At 39.5% G+C, this 18,139-nt stretch overlaps 1 protein-coding gene across 1 annotated transcript in view; it reads left to right on the top strand.

Moving 5' to 3' along the window:
- LOC142380346 (neural-cadherin) overlaps nucleotides 1–18,139 on the top strand; it is a 142,801-nt gene that overhangs the window by 73,839 nt on the left and 50,823 nt on the right. The window contains exons 5-12 of the mRNA XM_075466129.1: nucleotides 3,259–3,370; nucleotides 4,251–4,500; nucleotides 4,940–5,082; nucleotides 9,858–10,030; nucleotides 10,123–10,291; nucleotides 10,552–10,722; nucleotides 14,095–14,267; nucleotides 15,014–15,181. Of these exons, the coding sequence (XP_075322244.1) occupies nucleotides 3,259–3,370; nucleotides 4,251–4,500; nucleotides 4,940–5,082; nucleotides 9,858–10,030; nucleotides 10,123–10,291; nucleotides 10,552–10,722; nucleotides 14,095–14,267; nucleotides 15,014–15,181 (1,359 nt within the window). The remainder of the gene's footprint in view (nucleotides 1–3,258; nucleotides 3,371–4,250; nucleotides 4,501–4,939; nucleotides 5,083–9,857; nucleotides 10,031–10,122; nucleotides 10,292–10,551; nucleotides 10,723–14,094; nucleotides 14,268–15,013; nucleotides 15,182–18,139) is intronic.

Genomic DNA, 18,139 nt, shown 5'->3' with positions numbered 1-18,139 from the left:
CATGGCTGCTGTTTCTGTTGCCTTCGGCTTCATCAGACATTTAGTCAACATTTTGCAAGCTTTTCTCCATCTTTCCATGCAACATCTTCATGCTGACACTTGCTGCCAAGCTAAAAGTATTCCTCTGATAGAGAGCAGCATATCATTCTGGTCTTGGCCCAAACCATACCTTATACGGTTTATTTGATAGCAGAATTAATTAGGTTTCCTATCTTCTGCTTTTGTTACCACAAACGAAAGAATGTGATGTCCAAAATATTGAATTTGATGGTAAGAGTGTGAGGGTAGATATGCAGGGTATCTGTAGGGAGTTGTTTGTTAACAAGTGCACCATAACAACCACTTAAGGTGATAAGTGAGTTGTTCTGTCCCAAGCTGAGCCTATAATACATTTTGCAAACCATGTCCATTTGAAACTATCTGGTTCTTAACTATTCTAATGTTATGTTGGCAACTCTGAAATAGTTTTACTCAGTACTTTCTGTCATGGACACTAGTGTCTTATCTGTAATGCAATTAACTCTTTAACTCCAACTGAGGTGTTTATTATGTTTAAAAAAGGTCTTAAAACCCTTGTATATTTTCATTATTGCTCTTTTTCCCACAAATTATATCATGTTGTACATCAAAGCATTATTAAGCAGGAGAGTATAATTGTTTATTTGTGTAGGTCCACAGTAAAGCAAAGAAAAAAAAATCACGAACTACAACAAGTCTAAGTTAAAGAATTTGAAAGTTTTGTCCACGATTTTTCTCAAAACATCCTTTCTTTTTGCGGCAATAAGGAATTGAGGAATTCAACCTTCTAAATTGAACATCAGAGTGGTCTTTTCAGCCATTAACTGTGAGTCTTTGATGTTTACATGAGAACCTATGAAGCATCCAATGGAGCAGTGCAACCACAAGTGGATGGCCAAATGCTGAAAAAGACTGAAAGCAGCAACTGAAAAGGCAAAAAATATATATATAAATATCAGTAGAAGGTCAAAATTACTACTATTCAAGCTAAGAATGGTACTTAATCAACAGATGCAGAGTCAAGTCCAAGTACCAAATGTTTCACATTCTAAATGTTACATTTGTAAATAGTAATAGCATTTGGAATTTGGAATCATATTTGAAAATTTCAACATTTGTAAAAAAAAAATAAGCTGAACTTGGTGGTCACTAATCAATGGTGACCCCCGATTAATTCACATCAGGAAATATCTTGACGTCTTTTCATGTTCATGATGTGCAGACTTGTCATTTAAAAATACAAAAAATGGCAAAAAAAAATGTTTTCATGTTGAAGAATTGCACAAATTATTTTCTGTAGAAAAAATAAAAAGCTGACTGTTCTGCTTGTAATTAGTACTGACAGGCAATATTGTTTGCACCACATCGCTGACAATTACCATTTTCTTCCTCTTTGTGGTAGAAAATAAAAAAAATTTAGTTGACTTTTTTTTTTTTTATTTAATATCAATCTTTTAGGTTGAGGATGGTTTGTTTTGGAAAATGAATATTCTTCTCTTGCATTTGAAGTAAATATAATTACCAATTTTCTTTCTTTTTACACTTTAATCTTCTGTATATTCTGTGTGTGTTTGCCAAGGCAGCCATGCATCTAAACCCCCTCACAGTGCCCTGCTGTTTTTACTGAACAGGTGGTGTGTTGAAGGTTCGGGACTGCAGAGGAAATCTCTGCTCAGGTGGTTATGCCGGCAGCCTCGCCAATTAAATCAGGCTTTATGGGAATGGAACAGGGTTTTGGTTGGAGCTCTAGCAGCTACAGTAGATAGCGGTTGAACTGGACAGAAACGGAGGTGAGACAAAGATAGAAAGGCTCAGGATTTAAAGGATTTAAAGGAGAGATGGAGGGAAAGAGCTATTACAGAAATAGGTTTTTATCCTCCAACGGCAGACATTTATCCCCAGTTTGTCACTGTAAATGAGACAAACATGAAGACTGCTCCGTGACAGAAAATCTTTAAAGAAAATATCTGTCTCTATCAGTCTGAGACTTGAAGCTCGACAATAGGCTTTAAAGAACTTCTGTTATCAATTCTATTATTTATTTAATTAAAACTAAGCTAAAATCCACCCCATGATGATGATGCAGTAGTTTGTAGAACCACCTTTAGCAGCAATTACTTGAAGTTATTTTCTCTATGACTTCATCATTGTCTCACTGTCTCTTGTTGTTTTGGAGGAATTTTGCTCTTCTTCACAATGTTGCTTCAGTTCATTGAGCTATGCAGAAATTTGTTTATGCACAGCTCTCTTAAGATCCCGCCACAGCATTTCAATCAATTTTAGGTTGTTTTTCAGCCATTTTGCTGTAGATTTGCTGCTAAGTTTGGGATCATTGTCCTGCTGCATGACCCAGTTTCAGCCAAGCTTTAACTGTCAGACAGATGGCCTCACATTTGACTCTCGAATACTTTGGTGTACAGAGGATTTCATGGTACTCAGTGACTGCAATTCGGTGCCCAAGCCCTATGGCTTCAAAACAAGCCCAAATCAGCAGCCCTCCATCACAGTGATTGACAGTTGGTGTTTGTGCTGATGTGCTGTGTTTGGTTTCTCCAAACGGGCTTTTGTGCATTAAGACCAAAACATCTCCACTTTGGGGTTGTCTGTCCAAAGCACATTGTTCCATAAATCTTGCATTTTGTTCAATTAAACCCTAATAAGTGCGATCTTGTTCTTTTTTAGAGGGGAGAGGTTTTATCCTGGAAATCCTTCCAAACAAGCCATACCTGTTGAGTCTTTTTCTCATTGCTAATTGATGACTGTTTTTAAGTGTAGATGTAGTCTGAAGATTATTTGGAAATTGTCTTTTAACTTGACCCAGACTGATTGGCAGAAACAATTGCTTTTTTAAGATTACTTCTTTAAGATCATGGCTGATGTCTTTCCTCCTTGGCATTGTGTTAACATATACATGAATAGTCCAGACCAGCAAAGCTTTAATTGAGATGATCATGCTTGATGATGGTCAATTAATCAGTGCATTTGATTAGCAGCACCTGCCTGCTACTTACCCCCTTAATTCCTATGGAGGCAGTAAGGGTGGACTTAGTTCAGTTCATCTTGTTAACTAAATGATTAAACAAACTTGTGGCTTGTGATGCTTTAACCACACTGCAGACGGCTGAAAAGCGACCAAAGCCTCCTGAAATTGATATTGAAATCCTATTTGATTTTGAGAGGTTATTTGTGTTTAATGCTAGACATATCTGACATCTGATGATGATGGGATGTCCTCTGCAGGTGGTTGTACATATAACGGATGAAAATGACTGCACACCAGAGTTCCTCCACTCCATCTACACAAGAGACAATATACCTGAGAGCGTCGCACCTGGAACCTCCTTGCTGCAAGGTAACACACTCACTACTCTGTGGAGTGTTCTCTGGAAAGTATTTGCCCTCAATCAGTGAACACAACACATTACAAGTTAGGTTTTACTGTGCAGCATGTTTGTGTGTGTGTGTGTGTGTGTGTGTGTGTGTGTGTGTGTGTGTGTGTGTGTGTGTGTGTGTGTGTGTGTGTGTGTGTGTGTGTGTGTGTGTCAGAACCATCTGTCATAGCTGCTGGTGACTGGTAGAGATCAAACAGTCCATCTTCAGCGAGGCTTTGCTCTTATTAGGCAGACAGCCAGCAACACATACTCACCCACACATGCTTTTACTTCTATCTTTGTGAGGACATGTGTTGACATGCTGCACTACCGGGCCTCTAATCCTAACCTGAACTATATTAGTCTGAACCATCAAACAGCCCTTTGAAGGTCTGTCCCAAAGTGAGGTCAGAATTTCCCCACTGGGTTTCTATCATCTAAAAATCAAATTGGTCCTCATGAAAATAAACATGCAAGTACATGCATGCATTCATGAAGTAGCTTACAATATATGTGTTTATTAAGTTGTTCATCTTCTTGTCCTCTCCTCTCTCTGGTCTCCTCTCCTCCTATTTGTCCTCCCTCCACCTCTTTCTCTCATTATGCTGCCGGCCTCCTCACAATTTTCTTTTCATCTTTACCCACTAATTTTTCTCTCTTTCTCTTACTTATCCTTTGTCCTTCTTCACCCTTCTTTTCTTTCTTCCCTCTAATCTCCCTATCCTCCTGTCTTCTTCCATCTTATCTTCTCCCATTGTAACCTCATTCTCTTTTCCTATTCCCACCTATCCATTTCCACCTGTTTCCCTCCTGTATATCGTGATTTGTCTCTCACCCCCCCCTCCTCTTTACAACCACCAGTCCTGGCTCGTGACTGTGACTCCGGCGTGAACTCAGAGCTCTCTTACTTCATTCCAAGCGGGGATTTTGACATCACGTCAGGAGGCCTGGTCAGCCCCACCCATCGCCTGGACTACGAACGGCCCAATCACATCTACGAGTTTGTGGTTGTCGCCGTGGACGCAGGAATGCCCCCTCGCACTGGGACGGCCTCTGTCCGCATCCGAGTTGCTAATAGCAATGACGAGCCACCCGTCTTCTCACAGAGCATGTAAGAACCTTTCTCTACTTTCTACTTTTTCCACTTTCTTAACTTTGTTTTTTGTTGTTGTTGCTGTCATTTTGGTTAATTATGAACATCAGCACTCAGCTTCTCTCTGTTTCACCCCTGTCTGAGTCTGTCGCCCACAGAGTCAATCTGCTAATTAAGTTTGTTTTTAAATCAGAATCTATTTCCAATCCTGCTGTTTTCCTTCCATCTGTTTTCACTTCATCTTCACCTCTTCTCTCACTTCACTGTCTGTTACCTTCACTCTTCACTTATTTTTTTGTACATTATTTGTACATACTGCTTCTTACTTACTTAGTAGCTTGTGTAATGCATTTTGTGTGTTTTTCTCCTCTTTGTCTCCAATCATCTACTTAATCCACCTAATCTTTTTTCGTATTTTCCCTCAGAATCATAATTTCTCCCTTGTTCTCTGTAACAGTTATAAGACCTTTCTCAGTGAGGATGCCGGTCCTGACACGCTGGTTGCCATTGTCCACGCCAACGACCCAGATGGGGACGGTGTATCTTACGCCATCACCGGTGGCAACGAGGATAGCAACTTCCAGCTGGACAACCAAAAAGGTGAGGCGCAGGCAACAGATCCAAACAAAACAACAAAACTTAGAGGCAGTACCACAATTATAGTTTCCTGATGACTTTGCACAAACGATGATCAATGTCAACTAAAGTTTAAAAAAAAAACTGTCACGTGCAATGGGTAACTATTTAGGAAGCATTCAGTCCCGGGTCAAATCACTGCCGTATTTGCAGTTATTTATCAGCTCTGGCTTCAATCAACATTGATGGGAAAAATACATTGAATGAGGTTCCCGTGCTCAGGGCAACAATAGCGGGCGCACCGTATACTCTCCTTACGAAGATATACGTTTTGTTGTTAGTTTTGTTGTAAAGTTTCACAGACAAAAAGAGACAAGACTGATAAATTTTATCCGTCTGAAAAACAGCTGGCAGCTCGCTCTCAGTTCTGATGTGTGGGTGGATATTTGTGGCCCAGGCAAAAATAAGAAATGAGTTTAACTGTCTCAGAAAGTTGTGATAGCAAATACAGTGTCATTCCATCACCTCTTGTTATCGTAGTTACAAGTTTGTCTTTTGTATGGTAGTGATAGTTGAAGCCCCCTTAGCACTGAGGTGCACGCTACCACTGGCAATGGGAAAGGGTTTAATCAGCTTATTGTTGTAAGATGATCAAAACAATTTAAAAAAAGAACATTTAAACGGGCTAATTTGGTGTAAAAACAGTATAATAGAGCATGTCTCAGTATCTTATTTAGTAAGTTGTCATTATCCAATGCTTAAACCCAGATCCAGCAGCTTGTATGAAGTATTTCTTCATAATTGTAAACTTCAGGTATTGTATATATATATTTACACAAAGTTCACTTGAAACTCGTGAAAGTCGTTTGAGGAGACGAACAGATTTTGTGACTTTGCTCTACTGGAGATGTGAGGAACTCCGACAAAGAGTCCTTCACTATTCACCATTGCAGTGTAGTGTTAAACATGGTCTCAGACAGTCACAAAAGTCCAAAAAATGCTGCTAACGAATAGCAAACAAAATACCGATGACTAAGCTGACAGGATTATATGTTCATATTAAATTCTCAAGCTGTTGTAATCCAGAATCTTGTAAATAATAAGACCAAAAGAAAAGAAATTTGATTTTAAAAAGCTGAAAGTTTGTCTGGAAAAAAGTGATAGAGAAACATGATGACACTTTGAAATGAATATTAATCTAAGCTCTAGTTGTTTTTAGCCATGGAGACATTTGGACTAATATCCTTATTCTGCTCTGCCTCTAATGGGGCAAAATGACTCTGAACATGTTGTTTGTTAGCAAGCAGATAGCTTTAACAGACAAACAACAGTTTTTATACATGCACACACAACCGCATTCACACACTTAAACTGCAAAGTGGTTGTTTCCATAGTAACAAGTATTTTGGGATAGAGCTCGGTAGCATTAACGAGGCCAGTGAACCCCCTGGATGGTGCACTCACATAAATGCATGAATAAAAAACATGAATACGCACACATTTATAATCACAACAGCTCTCACACAAACACAGACTGCTCATCTTTCCCTCTGTGTCTCGGGGAGATGTGATCGACTCATTTGAATACTTGCGTGTATATCTTTGTGAGGACCAATGTGAAGTTGAGGACATTTTGTCTGTTTTGGCTGAAAAATGTGCATGGTGAAAAACCGAACCAGTGTTGTGGAACATAACACATTGCACTTAACATTGCTGGCATATTGTCCAATGATTTGTGAATAGTTTGCTCATTTTTTTTAATTTGAATTCCATTTCGCCATGCCTGCGGTGGCTGAAGGCAATATGTTTTGGGTTGTGTGTCTTTGTTGTACTTTAATTTTTCAGAGGGTTAAGGGAATTTTTTTTTTTTTTTAAAACCTCAAACATTCACTTCAACTTAAAGACATGGTTGGTAATCCTGTTCAGAAACACATTTTGTAATACTGGGTGAAATGGTCCGTCTATCCTGAGAGAAATCTATACAAGATGTATTTAGAAAAAGGGACGAAAATAATCAGACCTCTGGCGACCAATCCGAGATCAGCGTCCCGCTGATCTCGGATTGGTCGCCTACAAAAAACCAATCAGATGCCTCTGCTTTCTGCCTACGCCCCCCTCTGCCGGCTCCCTGCTCCATGTGCGCACGCGGTTCTACCGGCTTTGGATGAAGCACTGACGGAATGGGGAGGGGGGGGTGGAGCTTAGAGGAGGGGACACTTTCGAATCTTGCTAGCTCTCTTGCTAGCTCTCTAGGATTACCTACCATAGCTTTAAGTGTACGAAGCATCTGCATTTTATGATTTATTTGTCTTTACACCATAATCCATACTGTAGAGAGTCACTGTGTCATTTCAGAAGCTTCCTTTGGTACTATTTTATGTGGAACATACTGTAAATTACAAAATTACTTTCAAAGTTCATGACTTTTTACAGTGTATATATCAAAGATCAGTCAAAGCATGACTTCAATAAAGCTTGAATGTTTGTATTTTAGTATTCCTTTTTTACTGTTACATGATAGTGAATACAGTGAAATGGAGATGGCTATATAAGAGTAAAAGGAGCACATTTTGTAGACTGATTTAACCTGATGCTATGCAAATGGCCTACCGGGTTTGATGGATGCAAAAGCCACAGCATTTAAATCGGTCAGTCTTCCCTCACCCAAGCACTGTGCTTCACAGTCTTTTTCTGCAGCTCTACATCATGAGCAAGAGGGGATTATTGCATTAAAAATACAGAAATAACAGTAAAACTGATTCCTACACTCTTATGATTGAACATTTTGATTCACTCTCCATGCGTGCGCCAAACCCTTTGTAATCATAAACCATAAGGATTTCTATATGCTTTTCCTTGCATCACCATCCGTCTTCCTCCTCTCCTTCCTCCTCACTCCATCTGGCTTGTAAAGCTGTTTGCGCAACAGTTTTATCCAATATTAGCATGAGCTGAGCATGTATTTAGTTAAATAAAAAAACGTTATAAGCGTCCATAATGGGTAGTTTGCTGTTTCTTTTGGCCAGAATAAGCATGATACAAGTAAAACATGAACTAGTCCAGTGTTTTATGTCACTTAAAAATCGGTGGCCTGTCTGGTCACTGACTGGCTGGTTAATTCTAATTAAAAATCATGCTGCATTACATCTGCATTACTTTCTTCATTTCACGGGAAGGTCAATGTGTTATCAAATGGCTTCTTGGGCTCTCACATCTGTTTTATTTCTATTAAGTGGCTTTTACATTTCATTATTTGTGAGCAGCTAACAATAAAAAATTGTTTTAGGTTAGTCAGAGTTAGATTGTCTGAAAGTGTCCTCACAATACTAAGAGTTCAAATGTGTTTCTCATTTCCAAGATAAAGCTCATGTGCAGCACTGTTATATTCTTTCATGTTTGCATGTTTGGCTCTACGTGTGTGTTCATGTGTGTGTCTCTGTCACTGAGCCTCTCTGTCGTCTTATCACTCTGCACTGACTGCTCCGCCACACACGTACATCCGTGCACTAATAGATATAAATGTGAACATTTGCACATAAATGATACATTAATACTCTCTCTCTTAAACACATTCACACACACATATGCACTCAAACAGCAGATGGCCTTTGGCTTGCTCGGCTGTTCTGCTTTGTCACTTCAAAGGGTTGTGAAGTATTTTCATGTAGATGTGATTGCGCCCTCCCAGCCTCCGTGTCTATATTCATGTTGCTACCAAAGCTGCTTATTTGTTCGTTTGTTTGCTCTGCTGCTCTGTTATGTTAATGTGGAAGTGATTGTTTGTGCAGAAAAATTACATTTGTTTTAGACCTGAGTTGGAATAATGTGGGTTTTTTTTGTAGGCTGCTGCTTGAGCTGACAGTGTCTGCTGTTGGTGACCAATAAAACAGTCCGCATCACAGCACAGCTTTTCATCGACAGCGTTTTAAGCTCAACGAGTCAGTTGTTATGTACACTAACTCACATGACTGCCAGTGTGGATGGCAGGGAGAGGCTGGGAAACACCACTATGTAGAGCTGAAATGTAAAGTGAAATGGTTACAAGTGCTTCTTAACTTCTTGCTCACATTTTACAAACTAAATGATGACACATTGAGCAGCAGCTCTCAGGTGTTTTACACCCTTTTTTTTTCTTTTTTTTTTAGCTGAAACAGTTTTTTCTCTCCTCCAGAAGGGATTATACACTGAAAACTGAGCTGTGTCCCCTGGCTAAAAAAAAAACAACCTTTGGATGGCTACAAATATGAAAGTAATGTCAGAAAATGTTAGCATATTTTAGTTTAATTAACAAAATAAAAAGAAACCATGATTATCGAATTAAAGGACATTTTATGTTTAATTTTGGATGTAATCTGAGAGCAGAACTGCTTGGTTGTTTGAAAGTAAAGCAGTGACAACTGAAAAAAGCACAAAACTTAACTTTATAGATTAAAAATTGATTCCACTATGGCATCAGTGCATCAATATGTGAGTAACAGTTTTCTGTTGTACTGAAGCTGTTCGTTGATGTAAAGTTTTAGTTTGTGCTGCTCAAAGTTTGTATGAAATCTGAAGGTTCCTGAAATTAGTAGAAATGAACTTGATGTGAAAAATAAATAACTGCTTTTTTGGTGCATCAAGCAAACCAATGCATCGGTTGAAAACAACTCATAAACATGACAAGAGTCCCAACTTAAACATTGTTCATATGCAAAGTTTTGGTCTGAGGCATCATGGGATAAGCAGCCCATAAAGGGAAATTGTGCAGGTAAATCTACTTTGTTACTTTTTTTCCAATGCTTTTATATGTCTGTGTGCAGGTATTATCAAGCTGCGGCGGAGTCCGCCTCCCAGGTTGAGGGGACCACAGTATGTACTCAACATCACCGCCACAGATGATAATGCCTCCGGTGGGCCATATCCACTCAGCAGCTCTGCTCAGGTCATTGTTGGAATCAATGACATCAACAACAACAAGCCAGTATTCGAGGAGGTGACTGAAGTCATCCTTCTAATAAGAATACATATACTGTTTGATCCAGCGGTATAAGTTTGTATCCCTGATTGTGATGTCTGTGCTCTCAGTGTCAGAACTACAGTCTGAATACAGCGGTGCTGGAGAATCAGCAACCAGGGACATTTGTCCTGCGCGTCCGGGCCCACGACGCCGACATGGGAGTCAATGGAGAGGTCAAATATGGCATTATGCACAGAGACGGTGTGTCATCTGGGTTTGACATTGATCCTGACACTGGTAAGCCCCACAGCTATGCTTAATCTCAATATTGCTTGTGTCAAAATGCAGCGAAAATAAAAACACTGAAAGGAACCTATGTTTGGAAAACAGTGAAGGTATACTGAACTTTCTTTCTTAACAAGCAGTTCTGTGAGCCAGGCTGTCCGCTGTGATAGCTTCAGGGATATTAGAAATGTCTATAATAGGATCTGAACATTGATATGAGGGAACGATACATGCAACTGTTGCCATGGTAACGTGGCTCTTTTATTTGTCAGGTGTGATCACAACAGCGGTGAGTTTTGATCGGGAGCGTCAGAGGGAGTTCACGCTTTCCGTGACGGCCACCGATCAGGCCGAGGAGCCGCTCATCGGAATCTGTCAGATCACAGTGCTGATCTCAGATCAGAACGACAACGACCCCAAGTTTGAGAACAGTCGTTACCAATGTGAGTTCTACTGCGCGCTCTCCTGTGTCTGATACTCAGTTTTCATTAGTTGGAGTGTGTGGATGTGTGCGGACCAACACCTTCCACTTCCTGTTCCATTCAGAACAGGTTGGAGGAAACAGGAGAAGTTGAAACTGTTTGTTTTCACTTTTTTTTTTTTTTTTTTACAAATCTACATCCTCGTAATCCTGGAAAGCTCATGAAACTGATTAGATATTCGCACGACTCCCTGTGGATCTGTGTTTGTTTACTATTTTTGCAAATATGTATTTTGATAAGCGGCATGTCAGAAGTTCTCCTCATCCGATTATGAAAATGCACAGAGTGGCACATTAACTATTTAAGAGGCAGATTGAAATGTTTCTAGGACATGCATTCATTTACTACTGGTTAGTGTGTGTAAATCACCTCTTGTTTAGCCTGCTTATTATTCATCTTGTGGTCTTTATCCACATACAACAGTGTGCGAAGGTTTTGGGCTTCAGGGACAACACGATAAGCAGCTAGTATGTGTTTTCTCTTTAGTTTCTATTAGCTTTAACATATTCAGAGTTTCCCTCTCATGCACAGGAGTCTGTTTACTGTGAACAGTGTCCTCTGGCAACAGAAACAAGTTGCAGATGCCTCGGAACATGAAAGTAATTACATTTTTGTGTTGATTTGATACTCCTTTTCAAAATTGTTGGTATTTTTCAGTGAATATCTGCAGTGAAAAGGAAACTTCAAGTCTAGCAGGCCCCTTTGAGACATTTGTATTATGTCCTTTCTGCATATGTGGTCAACACACAGTATAATATACAGGATTGTATATATAGTGTATATGTAATGTGCGAAAAGAACTATCTGACAAGATGGGTCAGAAGTAAAGATGCAAGTTGAAAGATGAACAAATGCATCATTAATATCTCTCTATAGACTATAGAGCCTCTAACAAGGCTCTATAGTCATGTTCTAAAACCAAACTGGGTTATGGTTCCCACATTAAAGCCAATTTGTTACATTATAGTAAGCTTTTAATATTTGTATTGAAATGCTCGAGCCAAATGGAGCACCGCGGTAGTTCTGGCAGACCACGTAGTCAACGCGCCCTTTGCCTATTGGCTGACGCCGACCCAACCCTTATGGCCAGCTGCGCTCAATGGGTAATCAGCTGACGTTCGCAATTGGATGCTGGCATTTGGGGCACTTCATTTAAACTTGGTTTGCTGTGACTGCTTTTTTTTTGCTCTCTGCTTGCACCCACCACCTCCCCTGCTCCACCGACTTCTCATTGCCAAACAATGTCATACTGTTGTTCATTGTTGCTTGCTCTGTTCTAGGGGGTTTGTTGCCTTTACAGCAAATGGAAGGCACTCCACCTGAGGATGCTGCTGTTCCCTGTCTTGGCTTCCATGGAGCTCATGGAAAAGTCGGGAACTTCCTCCGAACAGAGCCATACCGCCAAACATAAATTGTATGCATTCAGAATAAGCTTCTGAAATTCATCTCTGTTCTCGTCTTGTTTTGACGAGAGTGGTTCTGACAGAATTAAGGATTATGTGTCAGGATGTAAAAAAAATATTTAAAGTTTTATATTTATAGATCATTTCTATTTTCTAACCTTTTCACATGACCTCTGATTTTGTTTTCACTGTTCAGACTTCAGATTCTGGTATTTTCTGGATTCTTAAAGAGAAACTAACTGACTAGATCAAAATGAATCGCAGCAAGGCGAAGAACCAGTTCAGTCGATGGGAAATCCAGTGCTGATCAAAGCCTATGTGGAATTCTTCCCAAACCTCAGGCGCTCATTAAGATCAAAACTCAAGTTATTAAAGTGCTGTATAGGAATAAATCGTACAATATAGGCTCCTACTAATCAACTTATGCAGCCGGTAATTAGATGTGATAAGCGATCTCAAACAGAATATCAACATTCAAAAAATTAAAAGAGTCAATAATTTGCCTTCTTTAGCAGTTTTTGAAAATAGATCCTTGTGTTTTACAAATGCATCTGAAATGATGAATAGAAGAACTTTAAAGTGTAACAAGAGATTTTCAGTTTTCCTCATCAAGATAAAATCTATAGAGATTAACTGGATTATTGTTATTAAAATCTGTGAACTAAATTAAATGAGCAGCTAAATAAATATGACAGTACTTTACAAAACTGTATTTATTTTGAATCATTTTAAAATTAGTTTAAAAGTCCGGTACGCAATTTAGAATATAAATCTCAATGTGCGCACAGATCACATATTGTGTGCATGACTAATGAATACACGGACATGTTTATTAAACTAAAGAATGGACTTACTGACTGATTTTTTTGTCTCCGCTGAGCAAAGCTGAGCTCTGCGGTGTTCAGTCAGTCACTCCCAAAAGATAGTCAACACGTTCTGAATGAATCGCCTGTCGGAAACTCGTTCATTGCAGCAACCACTTTATACTCCTCACTTGCATATCACTTTTGATAAACTCGTCTGATAAATCAACATGAGGTAGTAAACCCACATACAGCTACATTGCATGTCTGTGTCGACCCCGACTTTGTGGGGATTCTGTCCGGAACAGAAGAAGAAGCAGGAAGTAAAGAAGGCGGAGCCGTGCTGGATCAAGCCGCCCGACTGTACCGCACCATGTAATGGAAACACCATCATCACAAGATTCCAATTTCAGTTCTTCATGCTACACCTTTGTTTGCGAGAGTTTTACGAATCATTTAACTTTTATAAACAGCTGGTTTTATATATCTGGTTTTGGCTATTATAACAAATGTACATCAGAAAACAGAGATTTCACTATACATATTTATGTGACATCATAATTTGAGCAAAAGGAAAAAAATTACATCATCTGACTCCAACTGAATGCATAGAGACCCGTATTCGGCCCCCCAGGTTGTTTTGACACACATTGGACTCAGTAGGATCTGACGGTATTGTTCAGTTGAAAACAGTATTGACATCATGCTTGAAATGCAGCTTTACAAAGGGAAATGCAGCTGCTGACTGCCTCCCCGCTCGTTGTTTTTTGTTGTATGATCAGCGCTGACACACATCACAGTCAGCAGGATTGGAGGTTATATTCATAAATTTAAAAATGTGTCTGTTGACTTCGCAGAGTGAGACCCAGAAATGACAAAATGAAGTGACACACTGCTGACACATCACAATGCTGTTGTTCCCATTATTAGAATATCTGCTTACCATCACAGAACATAATGTTACACTGTTCAGTCAATTTGAATGAAAATCAGGCTGTGGTTTAGTCGCGAGCTCAAGTCAGAATGTGGTTTTGGTTGGAGCTGGTGCGTCATGCTCAACGTGGAGCTTCTGTCGCATCTGCAGCATTTAAATCTCCACCTTGTTAATAATCTTCTGTTCTTCTCAGACTTCCTGAGGGAGGACACTCCAGTTGGGACTAGTTTCCTGCGAGCGGCAGCACACGATGACGACCAGGGTAGCAATGCGGCCATCACCTACTCACTGTCCAATCAGAATCCAGCTTATCTGCACATCAACCCCAGCACTGGATGGATTTATGTCAACCACCCCATCTCACAGGTTAGAAACCAAGCATTAGAACCCACTCACTTCAAGGATCCTTGTTCTCACCTTGTAGACCAACTTGAAATAGGTGGTGCTGTATATGTTCCAGCAAAGGCGGCATGTTGTTTGAACCTCTCTCTTGTGTGCACAAAATTTCTGAAGAGGTCTCGTCAGATCATACTATTTGTCTTGTTTCCCCTGCAGCTACATGTCTTGATATTGCCAGTCTGCATTCATAGATGCTGTAGCAACAACAGTCAGAGAAGGTTATTCACATTGTGACAGCACGGAACAAGAGTTATGTGATTGTAATGTTAATGGAAGCTGCTTTTTCTACTCCATACAGGCTAAAGGTTGAAATAAACACACTGTTGTCTTACATTTTTAATGACTGATCAGCTTCTGTGTGTGGCTTTCGATAAAGTCGCTGACAAAAAATTCAACAAAGAAGAGAAATTGTCTGTCTAATGTCTCTGTTCCTCTCTGCCTCTCACTAACTTTTAAACAGTCCTTCAGTCAATAATATAATAAAGGCAGATTTACACCAACCCACTTTTTCTCTTGACTTTCTTCCAACCAAAAATTCCAAACCAAACGTTTCACCATTTTCTAAATATCTATTTGATCTAAGACCAAGTAATAAGACCAAGTTAATAGCAGAACTCGACCAGAAACAATATAATTAAAAGAAACAGCTTTGAATGAATACTCATTTAGAGGTACATTAGAGTTATACTGATTCCTTCTCCATCTTTCTGCAGACTTCCAGGATCAACCAGCAGATTGTGGCCTCAGATGGAGGGAACCGCAGCAGCTCCGTGGATCTGACCGTCATCATCACCAATGTCCACAACCAACCACCACAGTGGGAGCAGTCAGAGTACTGGGTCACAGTGCCAGAAAACACTGCCCGAGACGCCAAGATAGTGGTGAGTTAGTGAAGACACTGAGAAACAGACTTTTTAGATTTCAAGTTAAAACAGACTGTTTTTAGAGAGAATAAACTTTCTCCAACCTTTCCAAACAAGCCATACTTTTTACATTGTGAAAACTCTTTCTCGCTGTAGAATGATGGACTTCAAATAGTTGTCTTTATGGCTTTATAACCCTTCCGAGATTGATGAGCAAGAGCAATTGCTTCTTTAAGATCGTTGTTGATGTATTTGATGTAATAAGCCCTTGTCTTAGTGTTCACCAAGGTTGCATTTGCCTCATTTTAAGGCATGGTAAGGACCACAGGATTTTCATTATGTTCTGATGCCTAAATCTTAGAATAACTAGAATTTAAAGAGGGTTTACTTTAATTTTGTTGTGTGACTGTGCAGCATATGACATCACCTCTTTATTTTTTTTTATTTAGCTGTTTTAAAACCCAGTTTATCTGAGCACAGAGAAGGAGATCAGAAAACAAATGTGCAGGTCTGACTAGGAAGTAAAGGAAAAAGATTCTCATTCACTCGTGACATCTATTGACATTTAGCGTCTTTTTCTGCAGGCTTTAGCTGTGTTTTATTGAATGTTGTTGGCAACACTGTACCTGGCTCTACAAAGCTCCATAAACTGCATTATTTATTAGCTTCAGGTAGCTGGAATTTTCGTTTTCATTTTTCCCTGATGAGCATGACAGGAATCGTTTCCAATATTTCAATAAATAATAATCAGAAGTACAAAGTAAGGTATTCTAATACTTTTCAGCCTTTTCATTTCCTGTATTTTTGCAGTTGCTTCTTTAAAATGGTCTGAGCTACTGTAACATGTCTTAGAAATTGATGAACAGGAAATTAAAGCTCACACCTGTGATCATGATAAGGGAGTCTAAGTTGACATGGTTGGTGAGGAAACAGACGTGTTAAAAGAGAGGAATATTTCAACTCAGTTGTCCTCCTGCAGCACTGAAACAGCTCTCTTTTCGTTTACCTTCTTATTCACGCCTGTGCAGAACACCCTGAGGAGGTTAAACACTGTTTCTTCCTCTTCATCCTGCTCTCCTCCCTTTCCGCTTATCCATCCCTCTTTTCTTGCTGTCTCTGTGTCAGCACATTTAGCAGAGCACCAAACATTTTCTGCCGAGCAAACACCAAACCCGCCCTGAGTCTGTCTCACCTGACTCACTTCAAGTAACACACACAAGCAGATTTCTTGTAGACCTCCGGTGATTTTTTTTTCCTCTTTTGATCCCTCCATCCTAATTTGCTCTCTTTTCCTAAGCCGCTGGTTTAGAAGGTGGAGGAGTTTTCACCCTCCAGCTGCTCGATTTCATGGAGGTTAGTCAGTTTTCAAATAGTTGGAGGGTGTGTGTGAGTGTAGGGTTGTGTGTTTCTGTGTGTTGCTATGCTCCTTTTAGACCCTGCATTTTCACTGAAAAGCCTGAAAATGCTGGTGATGATGATGGTGATGGTGATTGGAGGTTGTTCCACCCACAGCTCCATCTGTCAGAGATGATTGAGCAGAGGGAGAAAATTACACCTGCTGTCGGAGCATCACAATGGACTCTCATCACCTCAGAAAAACAGACGTTTAATTACTGTGTTTAACCTGACAGAGACTGTGTGATGGAGGGAGGGAGAGATGGTGGGAGGAGGGGGAGTCAAATGTAGGAGAACGAAACAGACTACAACACAGTTGATTTTAGTCTTTTCATGAGAATTGTTGACAACAGGAAAAGTACTAAATAACACGGGACGTCTCTTTCAGTCAGATGATAGCAACTGCAGTCAGAGTATTTTATTACACTCCTGGGGAACCTTTTTTCCAAAAGTATCATCTTAGGAATTTGAAAGAAGTGCTTAGATCCTTTACTTAAGTAAAAGCACCAACAAAGCAACATAAAGATATGATGTGCATGAAATGTAGTTACAGCATTAAAGCAAAACAACTGGCTTGCTCCTTCCCTTCCATGATATGTACGCACTAAAGCATCTGTGTGACAGTAGTACGTTAGATGCTGGAGGTGGAGCTATTACTTTATATATAGTTTTATTTATGAGAACACCCGACAAACTTGAGGAGTTGTGAGGTGATTAATAGGGGAGAAAAGTTTTGGTTTGAAGTCTGTTATTAGTTTTTGGACTCTTTCTCTTTGTTTTTTGTCAGATAATGGCACATTTCAAATCATGTGAGAAGTTTAGGTGGAAAATGCAATTGTTATCATATGCATTTCTAAGATGTCAGAAGCCGTAAAAGCTATATAACATTTGAAAAGCTTACTTTACTGTATAAAATCTTCATTTTAAGAGTAAATGAAGCTGTCAAAAGATACATTACAAATACATTAATAATAGATATAGAGGAGTTGGGTTTTAAAGTAGCAGAAAATGGAAATATAGATGAAAATTTACACAACTGTACAGCAACTCTCAACAAATGTGTGACAAGAAAATATTCCCTGCATGATAAGGTAGTATTATGTTTAATACAGTGATTCACCATTACGTTCAGGTGATTAATATATTATAATACAAGTCTTTCAAAGGGCTAAAATGTCTCCTCTTCCTCCTCCTCCTTCCTCCTTCATCTCCTCTGCTGTGTTAATTGCACTGAGAAAGAACTGTTGTTTTAAATATAGCAGTCTTAATAAGGTCTGTAAATCACACTGTTAACGAGGTACAGGGAGGTGCTGCAGAGGTGGAAGCTGCTGTGTGTTAAATCTCCATATCAATAAACTGGAATCATCTCCCACTCATGTTATAATAGTCTCCTCATCAGCTGACTTCCTCCTGTTTTCATGTCCTCATCCTGTTGATGTCTGATGTGATTGTTCACAGACATTCTCCCTCTTTTTCTGTTCGCTTCAATTCTGGCAGGTTACCCCTTAACAAGAAAAAAATATGATATAGTGTCTGTTGTGTGTATGTATTCACAGCGTCAGTTAAAATGCTTGAAAAACT

This window comes from Odontesthes bonariensis, chromosome 5, assembly GCF_027942865.1.
Source record: "Odontesthes bonariensis isolate fOdoBon6 chromosome 5, fOdoBon6.hap1, whole genome shotgun sequence".
NCBI lineage: Eukaryota > Metazoa > Chordata > Actinopteri > Atheriniformes > Atherinopsidae > Odontesthes > Odontesthes bonariensis.
The sequence above is the reverse complement of the archived record's forward strand: the minus strand, read 5'-3'. Positions and strand labels throughout refer to the sequence as shown.